Source organism: Nematolebias whitei, chromosome 7 (assembly GCF_014905685.2).
Source record: "Nematolebias whitei isolate Nwh7 chromosome 7, NemWhi1, whole genome shotgun sequence".
In the NCBI taxonomy this organism is placed as follows: Eukaryota; Metazoa; Chordata; class Actinopteri; order Cyprinodontiformes; family Rivulidae; genus Nematolebias; species Nematolebias whitei.
In genome coordinates this window covers 4,459,734-4,473,301 of record NC_056504.1, presented here as the reverse complement: position 1 = coordinate 4,473,301, position 13,568 = coordinate 4,459,734, and the positions used below count along the sequence as shown (strand labels likewise).

At 45.0% G+C, this 13,568-nt stretch overlaps 2 protein-coding genes across 2 annotated transcripts in view; one reads left to right on the top strand and one right to left on the bottom strand.

Annotated features, from left to right (window-relative positions):
• Positions 1 to 208: 208 nt before the first annotated feature.
• On the top strand, positions 209 to 5,359 carry ap5b1 (adaptor related protein complex 5 subunit beta 1). The gene is made up of 3 exons (XM_037678545.1): positions 209 to 346; positions 767 to 1,561; positions 3,419 to 5,359. Exons 1-3 carry the CDS (start codon positions 209 to 211, stop codon positions 5,261 to 5,263), a joined length of 2,778 nt encoding a protein of 925 aa, XP_037534473.1. The 3' UTR covers positions 5,264 to 5,359.
• Positions 5,360 to 6,874: 1,515 nt separating this feature from the next.
• Positions 6,875 to 13,568, bottom strand: part of c7h1orf50 (chromosome 7 C1orf50 homolog) — a 388,096-nt gene continuing 381,402 nt past the window's right edge. Inside the window, exons 2-5 of the mRNA XM_037678556.1 lie at positions 11,003 to 11,118; positions 10,839 to 10,925; positions 10,603 to 10,734; positions 6,875 to 7,089 (exon numbers count right to left, since the gene is read on the bottom strand). Of these exons, the coding sequence (XP_037534484.1) occupies positions 6,904 to 7,089; positions 10,603 to 10,734; positions 10,839 to 10,925; positions 11,003 to 11,118 (521 nt within the window). The 3' untranslated portion in view covers positions 6,875 to 6,903. The remainder of the gene's footprint in view (positions 7,090 to 10,602; positions 10,735 to 10,838; positions 10,926 to 11,002; positions 11,119 to 13,568) is intronic.

The following is a 13,568-nucleotide window of genomic DNA, read 5'->3' as shown; positions in this document are numbered from 1 at the left end:
ATCTATCTATCTATCTATCTATCTATCTATCTATCTATCTATCTATCATTTTCCGCGGTCATGAACCTCCGAGACAGCAGGGGGCGGTACACACTGGTCACGTGACCCAACACGGAACTTGTCGTGTTCGGCTGCAGGCAAGACAACAAGATCAGCGCGTGAAGAGATGAACACCTGACCGTCATAAAAGTTGGGTTTCTCAGTAATGATGGCGTCCAAGTGGCCGGAGAGGGTCGGTTCTTTTTGCAGCGGTCCGTCCAGCTTCCTGTCGGGAACAAACCCGGAAGTGTTCCTGTCGGAGCTGCTGAGGGAGCTCCGAGATGACCGAGCCAGCTCCAGCATCAAGGTAAGCTGCTGTCCACTTATGAAGGCACAGACCTTGGCTGGTTTCAGTATGTGTGTAGAACATTTTGATGTAGTGACTTCTCAAACGTGAATAAAAATGAGCTTCATCCCAGCTGTGAGGCGGCTAACTGCCGGTCTGTTGTCATCTGGTCTCAGATTGTCAGATTTAATCTGCTCACATCAGCCTCTCATCATGGTTAGAAACGGATTATTCATTTTGTTAGATTAGCTCAAGGCTGAAAAGTAGCATCCAGAGCAGAAGGACCACACAGATATTTGACATCTGGACCACATTGGACCTGGTTCTGTCTACAATCCTCTGTCCAAATATGGACCAGGCTAAAAGACCAGAATCAGTAAAGCTCGATCAGTGACACTTGGTTAATTCTAGACTAAAGTGAAGGACGTTGTCTCTCTCCAGGTGGTCCTGTTGTCTCCTCTCTGTGAGTACCCGACTCTGCTGTGTCCATCAGACCCTGCCGGGGAAGAGACGGCCCTGGACCTGATGTCCGTGTTCACCCAGTGTCCCCCTACATGCACCCAGTTCCGCTGCCAGCTCCTGGTGACCCTCACCTGCGTCCTGATCTGCTCCTCCTGTGTGAGCAAGCGTTCCCAAGTGTCCCTGGACTTCCTGGACCTGGTGCTTCAAGTTGCTCAGGACACCGGTGACATCAGCAGTACCAGCCCACAGCGCTCTCTGAGGGCCACCGCTTGCGACTGCCTTCGGGATCTGGAGGCCTGCTGCCCTGGCCTCCTCTCCCAGCGCCTGGAGCTCCTGGGTGGGCTGCGGCAGCAGGAGACCTCCAGGCTGCACCAGGTCTACACGGGCCTTCAAACGGTGGCTCTGAGAAATGCGGTTTATCATCTCAGTCAGGAACCAGGAGCAGGGGCCGAGCATCTTAAAGCTCTCCTGGGAGGAAACACTTCGGCCGTGTGGGAAGCAGACCAGGACTCGTTTCAGATGGAAGGCAAAGACTGGCCTGGACTGGCCTCCCTGGTCCTGGGCCCGATGGGCTCGGTGCCGACGCTCCACACTGGAGCTGACTGTAAGGAGCTGAAATCGGTCCTGTCCTCTCTGTTAGAGGAGTCCTACCTTCTCACTCCCCTGTGCCAGGCTGCACTTCTGCACAGAGTCACCGAGGTGGTCGCCATGGTACCGGGGGTCTCGCCGGCCATTTTGAGAGCTCAGCTGCTGCGGCTGCTGGGAACCAGTGAGGTTCGTGTCATACACAGTCAGGGACATTTGTTGTCTCAAAAAGGTGAAAGTGGACAATAACGATTTGGCCTTTTGTGTGTGTCTGTTAGCAAAATGTTTCATGAACCACCAGATTTTAATGAAACTTTCACAAAATAATCTTTGAATCTACATATTTCATTTGACCTTTATTTAGACTGGTTAATCCCACTGAGCCTCGGGGACTCATTTACCAGAGAGACCTGATTTCTTAACAAAGAGTGATGACAACAGTGGACAACAGACAATCATAAAGAGGCATACAGATTTTTTTTTAAACAAATTAAAATAAAATGGCAACCAAAAAGAAAAAAACAGCTATAAAAGTCTATAACTGATTACCCTTTGAAGTCAATCCACTAAGATGGCTGCTACAGCCAATCATCATTATCCAACACAGAAATACTCCATCAGTCATTAAAACAACTATTGGCATAAAAGTGGTAGAAAGTCCCTTTTGTTTACATGGAGGGGGCGGGGCTTAAACCTTTACTGGAATCTGCCACCAGGGGGCGCTCGTCTTTTGCAGCTTCAACTTTCCAGCTTCGAGTTTTGTCTAGTTATGTTTCAATGAGCCATTTCTATGAAAAAAGATTAAGGGTTATGGTATATTTATTTTTTGTCTCCAAAATTCTGGGGAAAAACGATAAATAAAGAAAAGACACAGCTTTGCTGTAAAAATGACATTAAACAGGCAAAATAAAAAGTTTTTTTTATTTTACAGCCATCAAGCAGAACCACCACGTTCTGAATCCAGTTCTTTGACTTTCCTGTTTTGTCTGACTAATCTGCTGTTTCCTGTTGACGAACTGTAACTGCATCAAACTAAAGTCCCAGCGTTCCTTGTTAAGCTGTTCATACCATCTGCTCACTACAGACTCATGTTCAGGCTGCTGTTTAATAAACCAGATTATATTACATTATTAGTGTTTAGCATATATCAGATCCTTATCTAGTTTTTTTTATACTTTATATTTTTGCTATTTTTATTTGTAACTGGGACCTTGTGTACACAGTTTCGTTCCACGTCATGTACCACGTGATGCAAAAGACGGTAACGAACCTTCACCCTTATTGCCTGCTACATTTCACAGCAAAGCTTTAGGCTGAGATCCTGTTAAGTTGACTAATGATGGAGTTGTACACATTTTGTTAAAAGCTTGAAAACGTTGAGCTTGACCTCATGTTTGCTCTTGGGTCTCCCCAGTGTTCCAGCTCAGCTGCCACGTCAAGTTTTACTTCAAAAACTCTAAAACTGACTCAGTTCTAGATATTTTTGTTGGTTAATATTATGATTGCCACCACAGCTAATCATATCAGTATCAATCTTGAATTGATTTAAAAACAGTTTTTAGGCGTCTGATGCTGACTTCCAGAGTTTCATTAAAACCCGTTCACTGTGGTTCATGAGACGTTTTGCTAAAAGAGGCATTATTATCTACTTTCACCTTTCAACAGGTGATATTAAACAGCATACTGTATGTGCAAAGATTTAAAATGAAAAAAAAAAAAATAAATAAAGCTATTCAATAATTGTTTCAAGCAAGTTTAAAATTAAAAGTTTATATTTAAAATATTCTACGTTTCTCTAAATTCAGGCTGAAAAAAATGACCTTTGACATCTTTTCCATTATCTTGTTGACAGCAGTATGTGACCTTTGACCTGTTAGCAGCAGCGACCTTTGACCTGTCGTTAGCAGCCGTGCAACCTTTGACCTGTCGTTAGTAGCTGTGCGACCTTTGACCCGTCGTTAGCAGCCATGCGACCATTGACCTGTCGCTAGCAGCAGCGCCGTGCGACCTTTGACCTGTCGTTGACCTGTGAACTTGTCTCGTCAGGTGTGCCTGTTTCATGTGGCCCTGCTGATGAAGGGTGCGTTCACCGACAGCTTGTTCAGCGCTGAAGACGAGGCCTTCCTCCTGAAGCGGCTGGTGGTCCTGTCCCAGCACCCGGTCCTCAGCACACCTGAGAAGCTCTTCTACATGGACTGCATCCTGCACTTCCCAGAGAACCGTCCAATCAGCTGCGGCGACGGTGAGGCCCTCCCTGTGCTGCTAACCCCGCAGCTGGCTTCAGCCGTTCTGCCCACGGTGTTCAACGATGGCGGCACCCTGCTGGCTCGGCTCCGCCTGCTGTCCTTGGTCTACCTGGAGGAAGGAGACGTGGGGGGTGAGGGACTGGCCTACCTGTATGGTCAGCTGAGGTCGCTGCTACGTGTCGTAGAGAGCGGAGGCAGCAGAGATATCGCGGTGACTTTTTTCAGAGCGGCCTTCCTCGTCCTCCTTTACTTCAGCCACATGGAGCAGTTCTGTTCAGGTCTGAGCCGCCAGCTGTGTCAGCTCTACCTGCAGCACCCCCAGCTGGCCCCTCACATCATCAACATGGCCGACCGGACTCAGGAGAGACTTCCTGAGTCTGGCTGGGCTTTAGGACTACTGAGGGGCCTCCAGAAGGTGATCACAGAGGCCCGGCTCACCCTACAGGACCTTGGCTGGCACCTGAAGGTTCTCGCTCGGGTGGCAGAGGAAGCAGAAATCAGCCAGCGCTGCACCCTCACCATCCTGACCAGCATCATCACCTCCTCTCTGTGCACCGGTGGTGACTGGCGTCTGGGAAACGGCTTGCTAGGAGTTTGCCGCCGTTTGCTCCTTCACCCCACTGTGGACTCCATGCTTGTCGCTCTGGCGGACATCCTTCAGCACCTCGCGTGTCACTATGGAGACACGGACATTCAGGACCATGCCCGCCTCTACTTCACCCTCCTCACCACGCTGTCTCAGGAGAAGCTGGCAGCGATGCTGGAACAGGGCCCGACTGAAGGCGAGCGTCAGGTCAAGAAGAGAACACTGTCCTGTCTCATGGCTGAGAGCGAGGGACTGACGAGCACGCTAACCGTCCACCGGACAGACAAGCCCATACTCCGTCTGACTGAGGCTCCGGAACAGCCGGAAGAAACCACAAGCTGCGACTCAAACCAGAACGAGCTCAACGAAGCACTGGAAACCTACAGAGCTCAGTTCGCCGACCCTCACTTTGCTTCAGAAGTTACCTTGAAGTACCAGCTGACCCACACGGAGGCTTCTGAACCTGGTTTCGACCAGATCTTTAGCATCCGCCTACACTTCGACCTCACCGACCATCACTACGAGCAGCTGGAGGACATAAGTGTCCCATGTCTCTTCAGAGAGAGACCGCCACCTGTAGTCCAGCTCAGACTGAAGCCCCGGCAGCCTTACCCCACCAGCCTCCACGTGAGCGCCATGTTCACCACCAGAGAAGGGTTGACCTGGCACACCCATCTGCCCGATGTTCATGTGGTGTTCCAGCAGGTCTTCATGCCTCTGCCGGCACCCCCATCCTGGGCTCCAGGAAGCAGACTGAAGGTGTTCCAGAACCTCTGGGACGAAATCTGCTCCGAGACGGGAGACGGAGCCGTCAGTCTGTTCTGCTGCCAGCTGAGGGGGGCGGCTCTGAACGTGCTGCTGGACAAACACCTCCTGCCCTTCCTCCTGCCAGGCCCGTCCGGACAAGAGGAGTCCAAGGTTCTGATTTATCTCCCTCCTCAGAACCACGTGCTGCTGAGCATCAGAGCCGAGGAGGACGCCGTGCACTTCGACATCGCCACTGATAACTGGCAGCTTCTGCCACACGTGAACTCCTACCTGCTGACCATCACGAGCTGACCGGGCTGCAGCCCACAGACGTCTTTTATACCCAAAAGTTTATTTTAACAAATTAATCTTGTCCAAGCCTTAAACAGTTCATTTAAAATCATCACTGCACTAAGATTCTTTTGATTTGAAATTAAAAATGTGAAATCGAGAGTTTTGCTTTTCCTTTCTCAATAAGAGATAAAACGGGCAGGAGAGGCCAGCTGGAAGCGTCAAGGTGTGTTCACTGCCCACCTGAGGGGGAAAGGGCAGTAGTTTTACCTGTGTCAGCAGAATATCTTCAGTATAATTGGACAGATTTTAGTGAAACTAAAAGCCGATTGATGGATGAGCTGAACGATCAGCATGGGATTTTTATTTACAATTGATTATTTTAAATTATGCAGCACCTGCTGCACATTTGTGCAACCCAGAGCTGCAGAAAGTTTCCTCCTGCAGATGAACATTTGATCAGCTGTTCACCGTGCAGAGCGGAGAAGTGGGCGTGGCCAAGAGCGCTTGCAGGTGGTAAAGAGCAGCTGAGATCATGACATGCTGTGCTCTTCTAGAGTTTAGTTTAGAAACATTGCTTAGAATATTGCAAGAGTGTGTGAAGGGTTTAAAATGCTACTAAGTACTTGTAGTACTATTCCTACTTAACAGTTCTTCACTGATCGCGGGTCTTCAGGGTATGGATCCCCCGTGATAAACCAGGGTCTACTGTATCTACCAGTGATTAAGCTGGTGAAGATTCTCAGTCATCCAGGACATAAATTCAAAAAACGTTCAGTACAAAAACAACTGGACTTTATTTGGACCGAGAACACAGATGGTTTGAGAGGGGGGGGGTGAAGGAAGCAATTTATGTAAATAGAGAAAAATGTTTTTTAACAGAGGAGGCCTCAGATTTCCACTTTCAAAAACCTATAATGTAACTTTAAAACAGATTCCCAGCCAGTTTTCACACCTGATGGGAACAGAGGGGCCTCATCTGTGAATTAGAGGAACAAAGACCTACTGTTAAGGCGTTGAGGTGTGAATTGTCAATCTGCATATGTCTGTGTGTCTCATCTCACTCAGCCTTATAACCTGAATCTCTCACTCTCTGCTCTTTGAATTGAGAAAGCTCCTCGGATGAGGAGAGAAATGTCTTCTGTTACAAATAAAGTCCAGTTGATTTTGTGTTGAACGTTTTTTTTAATTTACCAGATTAACTGTTGGAGTCATAAGAGAAGCTAACTGACCGTAACAAACAAAAACAAATGAACTTTACCAATCTTTAAACTCCGTAGCTTGGTTTGAATTCTTGTCATTTATTTCTTGGAAACAAACAAAATCAACGGCTTTAAATAAAGGACACCCTGAACAGCAGGTGGTGACACACGCACGTTGTTTTTCTTTCAAATGATGCGAAGTCGCACTTTGTTTTGTAAATGCCATTTCACACGTGCAGTTATCCGCTAATGACAAAGTTCATTTGGGTTTAAAACAAAGCTGAAAAGTCAGACTTCATCATTTGTGAGGCCAAAATGTGCCAAAAGGAGGTAAAGTGCCAAAGAGCTGGATCTGAAGAGTCTGATGTTTGGAAGAGAAAACTCAACCTTCTGGTCCTTTCAGACCATGCCGACACGTCCTCCGTCTTCCTCATCATCATCGTTGTAGTTGGCAGTTCTTTATTCAGCGAGGCCTTTAAAGTTGGGTCCGGTGCACACAGGAAGGGCCGTCTGCTGTTTGAGAAGTTTGTCCATGATGGCCACCTGTGCGTCCCTCTTCTCCACATCCTCCACAGGAGTCCACGACATGTCGTGCTGGAGTTTGAACGAGCCGAGGAACGGGTGAGGGCAGCTCGGTCCCCATTCCTTCAGAGGAGGAGAACAGGTAAAAACAACATGATTTCCTGTCGGTTTCACAGGTAAACTGCAGCAAAATAAGTTCAGTCAAGAACTGTTGGGACCAGCTCCTGGAGGTCCTGCTTAAAATACTTCTTCCAACGGAAACAAGTGCTGTGTTTCAGAGCCATCTGAGCCTGTTCAAATTTAAGACTAAAGTTTAGGGTCTTTTGTTATAAAAAACATTTCATTTTGTTTTTTAAATCAACAAAATATTTATTTTATGAAATATTGTAATTTGTCATTTAAAAAGTGACATTCTCCTACATTAGAATGCCCAAAATAATTTACGGACTTTTTGTACATTTGTATTCCAGTCCAGAGTTTTGTGAAGACCCTCCAGCCCAAATGAGGCCTTGTTTTCAGTCGGACTTCCTCCTGTCTCTCTGCTGTCACACATGGAGGCGTTTGTCTGATCTCTTTTGACTCCACTTGTGGCAGAAACATTAGTTTCTTATCAGTTTCTGTTCTTACTGACAGATATTCCAGTGGTCTGCAGGAGCACGGTGCACCCACTGATGACGTCCTGCTCTGGGATAAACCATCAGCTGTGGAACGTCTCATGCTGCAGCCTGCGTGCACGTGGAACAGCTTTTTACCACTAAATGTTTACTCGTGCACGTTACAAGTGAGGTTTTGCTCTTTAGATCCAAACTAAAACAGTTTCCTGCTTCCTGGGTGAGGTGAAGTCTGTCTGTAGTTTTTACAGAAGCTCTTAAATATAAAAACAGAGCTCCACCTGGTGAGCTCAAATAAAAATCTGAAACACAGGGAAGGAGGTAAAAAGAAAAACATTTAAACAAACGTAAAAAAAAAAAAGAAATGGATATTATCAACACATTAGAAATACAAAAAAAGCTCCTATTCACTGAACAGCAATATCATGAGACCGGGGGAAATCTATAAAACTTTTGTCATACAGACTACGGAAACTAGAAGCAGAAAAAAACAATTCATAAAATAAGAAATCCATCAACAAAAGCAATAGAAACAGATCTGGGGAACATTCAAAATGTTTTGAAGAATATTATAGAAATCTGTACATGCAAGCTCAAGTGGATAACGACCTGGAAACTGAAGCATCGTCATCATCGATACACTTGCCAAAGGTCACGCAAGATCAAAATAAGAATTTACTCTAAAATAACAAGAGAAATTATATTCAGCTACTGGAAGGTTAAAAGGAGGGAAAGAACCTGGATCTGATGGTTCCCCCCAGACTGGTATAAATTAATGAAAGATCAAATGGGTCCTATTCTATTAAAAACACTTAACTGGGTTCTGGAACAAAGAATAATTCCACCATCATGGAGGGAAGCAATCATTTCTATTACTCCTACGGAAGGAAAGGATAGAATGGAACGTGGGAACTAATGTCCAATTAGTATATTAAATATTGACTATACATTGTTCACCAGCATTCTACCTAAAAGATTAGAAATCATTTTAGCAGGACTAATTCACAAAGACCAGTCAAGTTTTATAAGACAAAGACAGACGCAGGATAATATCAGGAGGATCCTGCATGTGGTGAGCCAAGTCGCACAAGAAAAATTGGAATCACTCCGTCGGCTTAGATGCCGAAAAGGCATTCGACTGTGTAAGATGGTCTTTTCTGTACAAAGTTTTGTTTTCTCATTAATATGACTGAGATGATTGCAGCGCTTTATGACGGACCTACAGCCAGAATTAAAATCAATGGTGACCTCACTAAACGAGTTCAATTGAGAAGAGGTACAGGACGGGGGTGTTGTGTCGCCACGCTTTGCTTTATTCACCGAACCCTTTTGTCAGTGGATACGAGAAGATGCAGACATTAGAGGGGTGACAACCCCTTCGGGGAATTAGAAGCTGGCCTTATTTGCAGACCATTTACTTGTGATGTTAACCCAGCCCACAAAAGCACTACCAAACTTAATGGATGCATTGAAGGACTTTGGTGCACCTTCAGGTTATAAAATCAACATTAATAAAAACCAGGTTCTACCAATCAACTATAAACCCCCACCAGATATTAGATCGGTCTACAATTGGAAATGGGATGTAGAGTAGGGCTGCAACCAACGATTACTCCAATAATCGATTCATTACATTACAATTCATTACTGTTACAAATAAAGTCCAGTTGTTTTTCTATTCAACGTTTTTTGAATTCACCATGTCCTGGATGACTGAGAATCTTCACCAGCATACTTACAGTTTCGTGCTTTTTTGTGTGATTTATTTTTTTTAATCGATGAGCGAAAAATGTATTTTTTAACACAACTCGTCATGTTCACTTTAGCCTGACAAATATCAGTCAGCCACCAACACATCGAGTGTATTTACAGTTTTTAATACCAAGAAATCTGTCAGAAGAGCTGTGAAGATGGACGCCTCTGTGCACCCTCTCGATAAAGGGGAACAGAATTTCGCACGACACCGGTTCTTTCTGCACTGCGGCTGGGCGCGCATCCGCCGTGTTGATAAAATATTATTCGTCTAGACACGTCTCTTTGCGGGGGGGGGTCCTCATGACTCAATGAGACTACCTGTATTTCACGTATGTAAAAAATAATCTGATCAATGAAATTACCGGATAGATCACAGTGGCTCACCTTTTTTCTGAACCACTTTGGCCTTGGTTGTCCTCATTATGTTTCTGTGAGTAGTAAGTTGGCCATCTGGATTAAACATTAGATTGTTGGACATGAAGACGGATTGTTTCGGATGGGTGTGCTCTGTTTGCACGTGTTAAAAGCTGCTACTGAGATTCCAACAGGAGGTTGGCTTGAAACAGCAGTGAAGGCTACCTATGGGACAGATGTGGTGGGCAGGCCGTAGACTGAGGAAGTCCTCTGGATGGGGGACGAAACATTTCTCACTTAAAGAAACTGGTCCAGATGACACAATCTAACTTTTTGTTGACCCAGAATAGTTTTTCTAGCTGCGAACACTTAGAATTCAGTGAGCAAACCTAAAATTGACTTTTTCCCTCTGTGGTGTTTGAGAACCACAACATTTTTCAGAAATCTGAACTAGGAGCATGGATTCAAAGCATAAATGTTTATACTCCTGTATTTCTGACGGTGCAGAAGTTTGTGTGATGCAAAAGGCTGCGACAGTGAGGAAGCACAAACATCTTTCTAACATGTCTTTAAAAGATATAGCAAGACCCATAAATAACTAACTCACAGAAAAACCAGAAGGCCCAACAGTTGTGCACTAAAAAAAAGACGTTACGTTAACAACAAATTAGCAAAGGCCAAAAGACGTGTTCAGACAAAGTGTCTGCTGGCAGGAGAAACAATCCAGCAGGGGCTATGAGTCCTCTGAGGACTACTCTCTGCTGGAGTCCTGATCAACTTTGTTCTTGTACATGGCAGCTCGAGGAAAAGAACACATTTTTCAGTTCTTGCAGCCTAAGTCCATGTTGAATAAGACATGGTGGAGCGTCTCCTGTGCATGCCAGGTGACCTGAGACAGTGCCTGTCTGACACCAACCTTTGGAGAGATGATGGAAAAGTATTTCTGTCCAGAAGGCCTCTGGTAGAGGTAATACATGTTGCCTGGCTTTTTCACCATGTTGCAGGCAGCGTGGTGGAGGTCAGCATCTCGTTTTGCTTCTTCCAACACCTAAAAAGCAACAAACTGCATTAAATGATCCAGATCTGAGCGAATCTTCTTGAATCACATGAACCCTCTGATAACGAGTGCAGTGAATTCAGTGAAGCTTGTACCTTTCTCGCTTGCTCCTGCAGGTATCGGATCTGATCTGCAATCACAGTCAGCTTGTTGCAAGCGTTGGCTTTTACAAAATCATCTCCCTGAGAAACGTTCAGACTTTAGAGTTAGGAACACGTATCACGGGGTATTCGTGCTGGTGAACAGCACCGAGCCACACCTTTTGTACTTGTTCTGCCAGGGCCACCAGGTCTGTGGGGTCCCCCACTCTGTTGGTTTGGTAGGAGCTGACCAGTTCCACCCCGCTGGGGGCTGAGCTGCTCTCCACGAGTGTCACTGAAACACACAGACATGTAGGTGCATCCCTGAGTGCTCCTTCTACAGGAAACATTTCTTTAACTACGAGGGCTCAAGGTTCAGACCGAGTCTCACTGACCCACATCTGATAAACAGCAGCCTGGATGCAGAGCAAAATTAGAGTTCACTTGATAGAAAGAACATCAATATTCTGATATTTATCACCCGCCACCAAACAGCAAAGGCTGATGATGATGTTTTTGCTTGTGTCTGTCAGTAAAATATCTCATGAGCCGCTTGGCAAATTTAAACGTGACATGGCACGAGATTGTGTACAATGTTATTTTACTGGACGGACCATAACAGCTACCACAGGACATGTGGCATGAAAAGTGGTGGACATCATGCATGAGAGTACATGTTCCCACTGCGCACGTGTGGGTTTCCTGCCACACACTGAAACATGCACGTTGGGCTAATTAGTAGCTAAATTGTCCCTAGGTGTGAGAAGTGTTTCCTGTGACGTCAGGACAAACACAGACCGTTGGGCTTTTTATTGGCCCGCCAAACTGGTCCAAATTATATTTAAAAATAAAATGTTCAATATTTTGGCTTCTGCCTGCCATACAGTACTTTGACTACCACTAAGGAGAGGCTGTCCATAAAATTATATTACTGAATTAAATGTTATTACCAGTAAACCTGGTTTTACATTTCCCTGATAGATGGCACATTACAGACACAATGGACTTTACTGGACTTCACTTTTTGGCTTTGCCCTATGAACCCTTCTGTAAAAATGAGCTTCTCAAAGAAGAGTGGACAGTGAGTGTCGAGTGTTTAATACGGAGTGGACAAGAAAATATTTTTCACTGAAGTCCAATCAAAGGCTGCATTCCTGATGTGCCAAGAAACAGTTTTCAAAGAGCACAATATCATCACTTTGCTATGAAGCATGCTAACTATGCTAACAGTCCGACTCCATCTTAAAGGAGAAGTTCAACCTTCTTAAACTGAAAGACTTTATGCTTCACTTAACAAAGCCATCTTTGGAAACCTCTGGAGGACGGCACAGAAAATGCTGACTTCATTTGCCTCGACCTATCGTCATTTCCACCGTAATCCACCGCTCCGCCCTATAAGTCGCATCGGTCCATATTTGTCTAATGAAGTGGAAAAATCCAGAAATATGTCGCTTTGCCGTATACGTCGCATCTATTACGCAGAACCGCTGACGCGTTGCGTTTCTTACGCGTCACCGCCGACAACCCGGAGATGTTGGGCCAAAAATCGATGCGCTGCCAAATGGCGGGCACAATCGCGGAAGTAAATGCGTGCACGTGATGAGTCGCTGTGCAAATTTATCAAGATAGCCAAATAAAAACAATTATTTGTTTGATCAAAATTATAGCAAATGTGTGTCTCAGTTGAACTATTCCTTAAAAATGCACTTTAATGGTCAAGTCAGCTGCATTTCGCCGGGGCGGTGCAGCTGTTTAGACGGTTCCAAGCAGAGAGCAGAACGAAGGTGGGGACTATATGGCAGGCCGTTTGAGTCATTAATAGCGGGCAAAGCTTCTCAGTCACCCAGGACATGGTAAATTCAAAAAGGTTCAAGAAAAAAAGTATAAAGTAAAAAAAGTATAATAGTGTCCAGTTGTTTTTGTCTTGAACTTTTTTTAATTTGTCATTATAGCCACTTTTACCTATTACATTATACAACAGCATGCCATACTACTATTACTACTCTGCTTCCATCAAGTGGCTGAAAGTGGTAGTGTTCTTTTTTTTTCAGTCAGAATGAATGAAAACAGTTGTATCTCAGCCAAAAAATAATTTATAAACATGTGAAAAAATCCATAAATATGTTGCTTCGGCCTATAAGTGGCAGGGCATGTAAATTATGCAAAAAACTGTGACTTATAGGCCGAAAAAATATGGTATGTAAGTGAGCAGATAATCAGCATCATGAACATCAACAAGCCCGTCACAGATCCAAGTGAACTGACCAACACCTCAGATCCATCCTGAGAATCGCCACAACAAAACTGACTCCAGACTTTGATGCAGTGGAAAAAACGGAGCTCAACAACACTGTTACCACTGAAACTGAACGTGAGTTTCTTTTCTGCGTTTATTCTAATTAAATTAAAGCTTTTGGAAAACTACTTGTACAATAAGCCTTGCATATTCATGCTTTGCTACATGTTAAAGGGCTAATCTTCTCATGTAATGGCTTTTACATGTAATTTATATTAGTTCACTGTTAAACATGTTGTATGGCTTTGTGTGTGTGAAACAGATGTGTGTGAATTTGTGTCCAGATAGGAGGAGAACCTCGAGGAGCTGGACGAGGATTGGTTGCCTGACCAGAGGTGCTGCATAAAAGAAGCTGCAGAAGCGATGACGTCGGGACCGTCCTGCTGCAGAAGCGATGACGTCGGGACCGTCCTGCTGCAGAAGCGATGACGTCGGGACCGTCCTGCTGC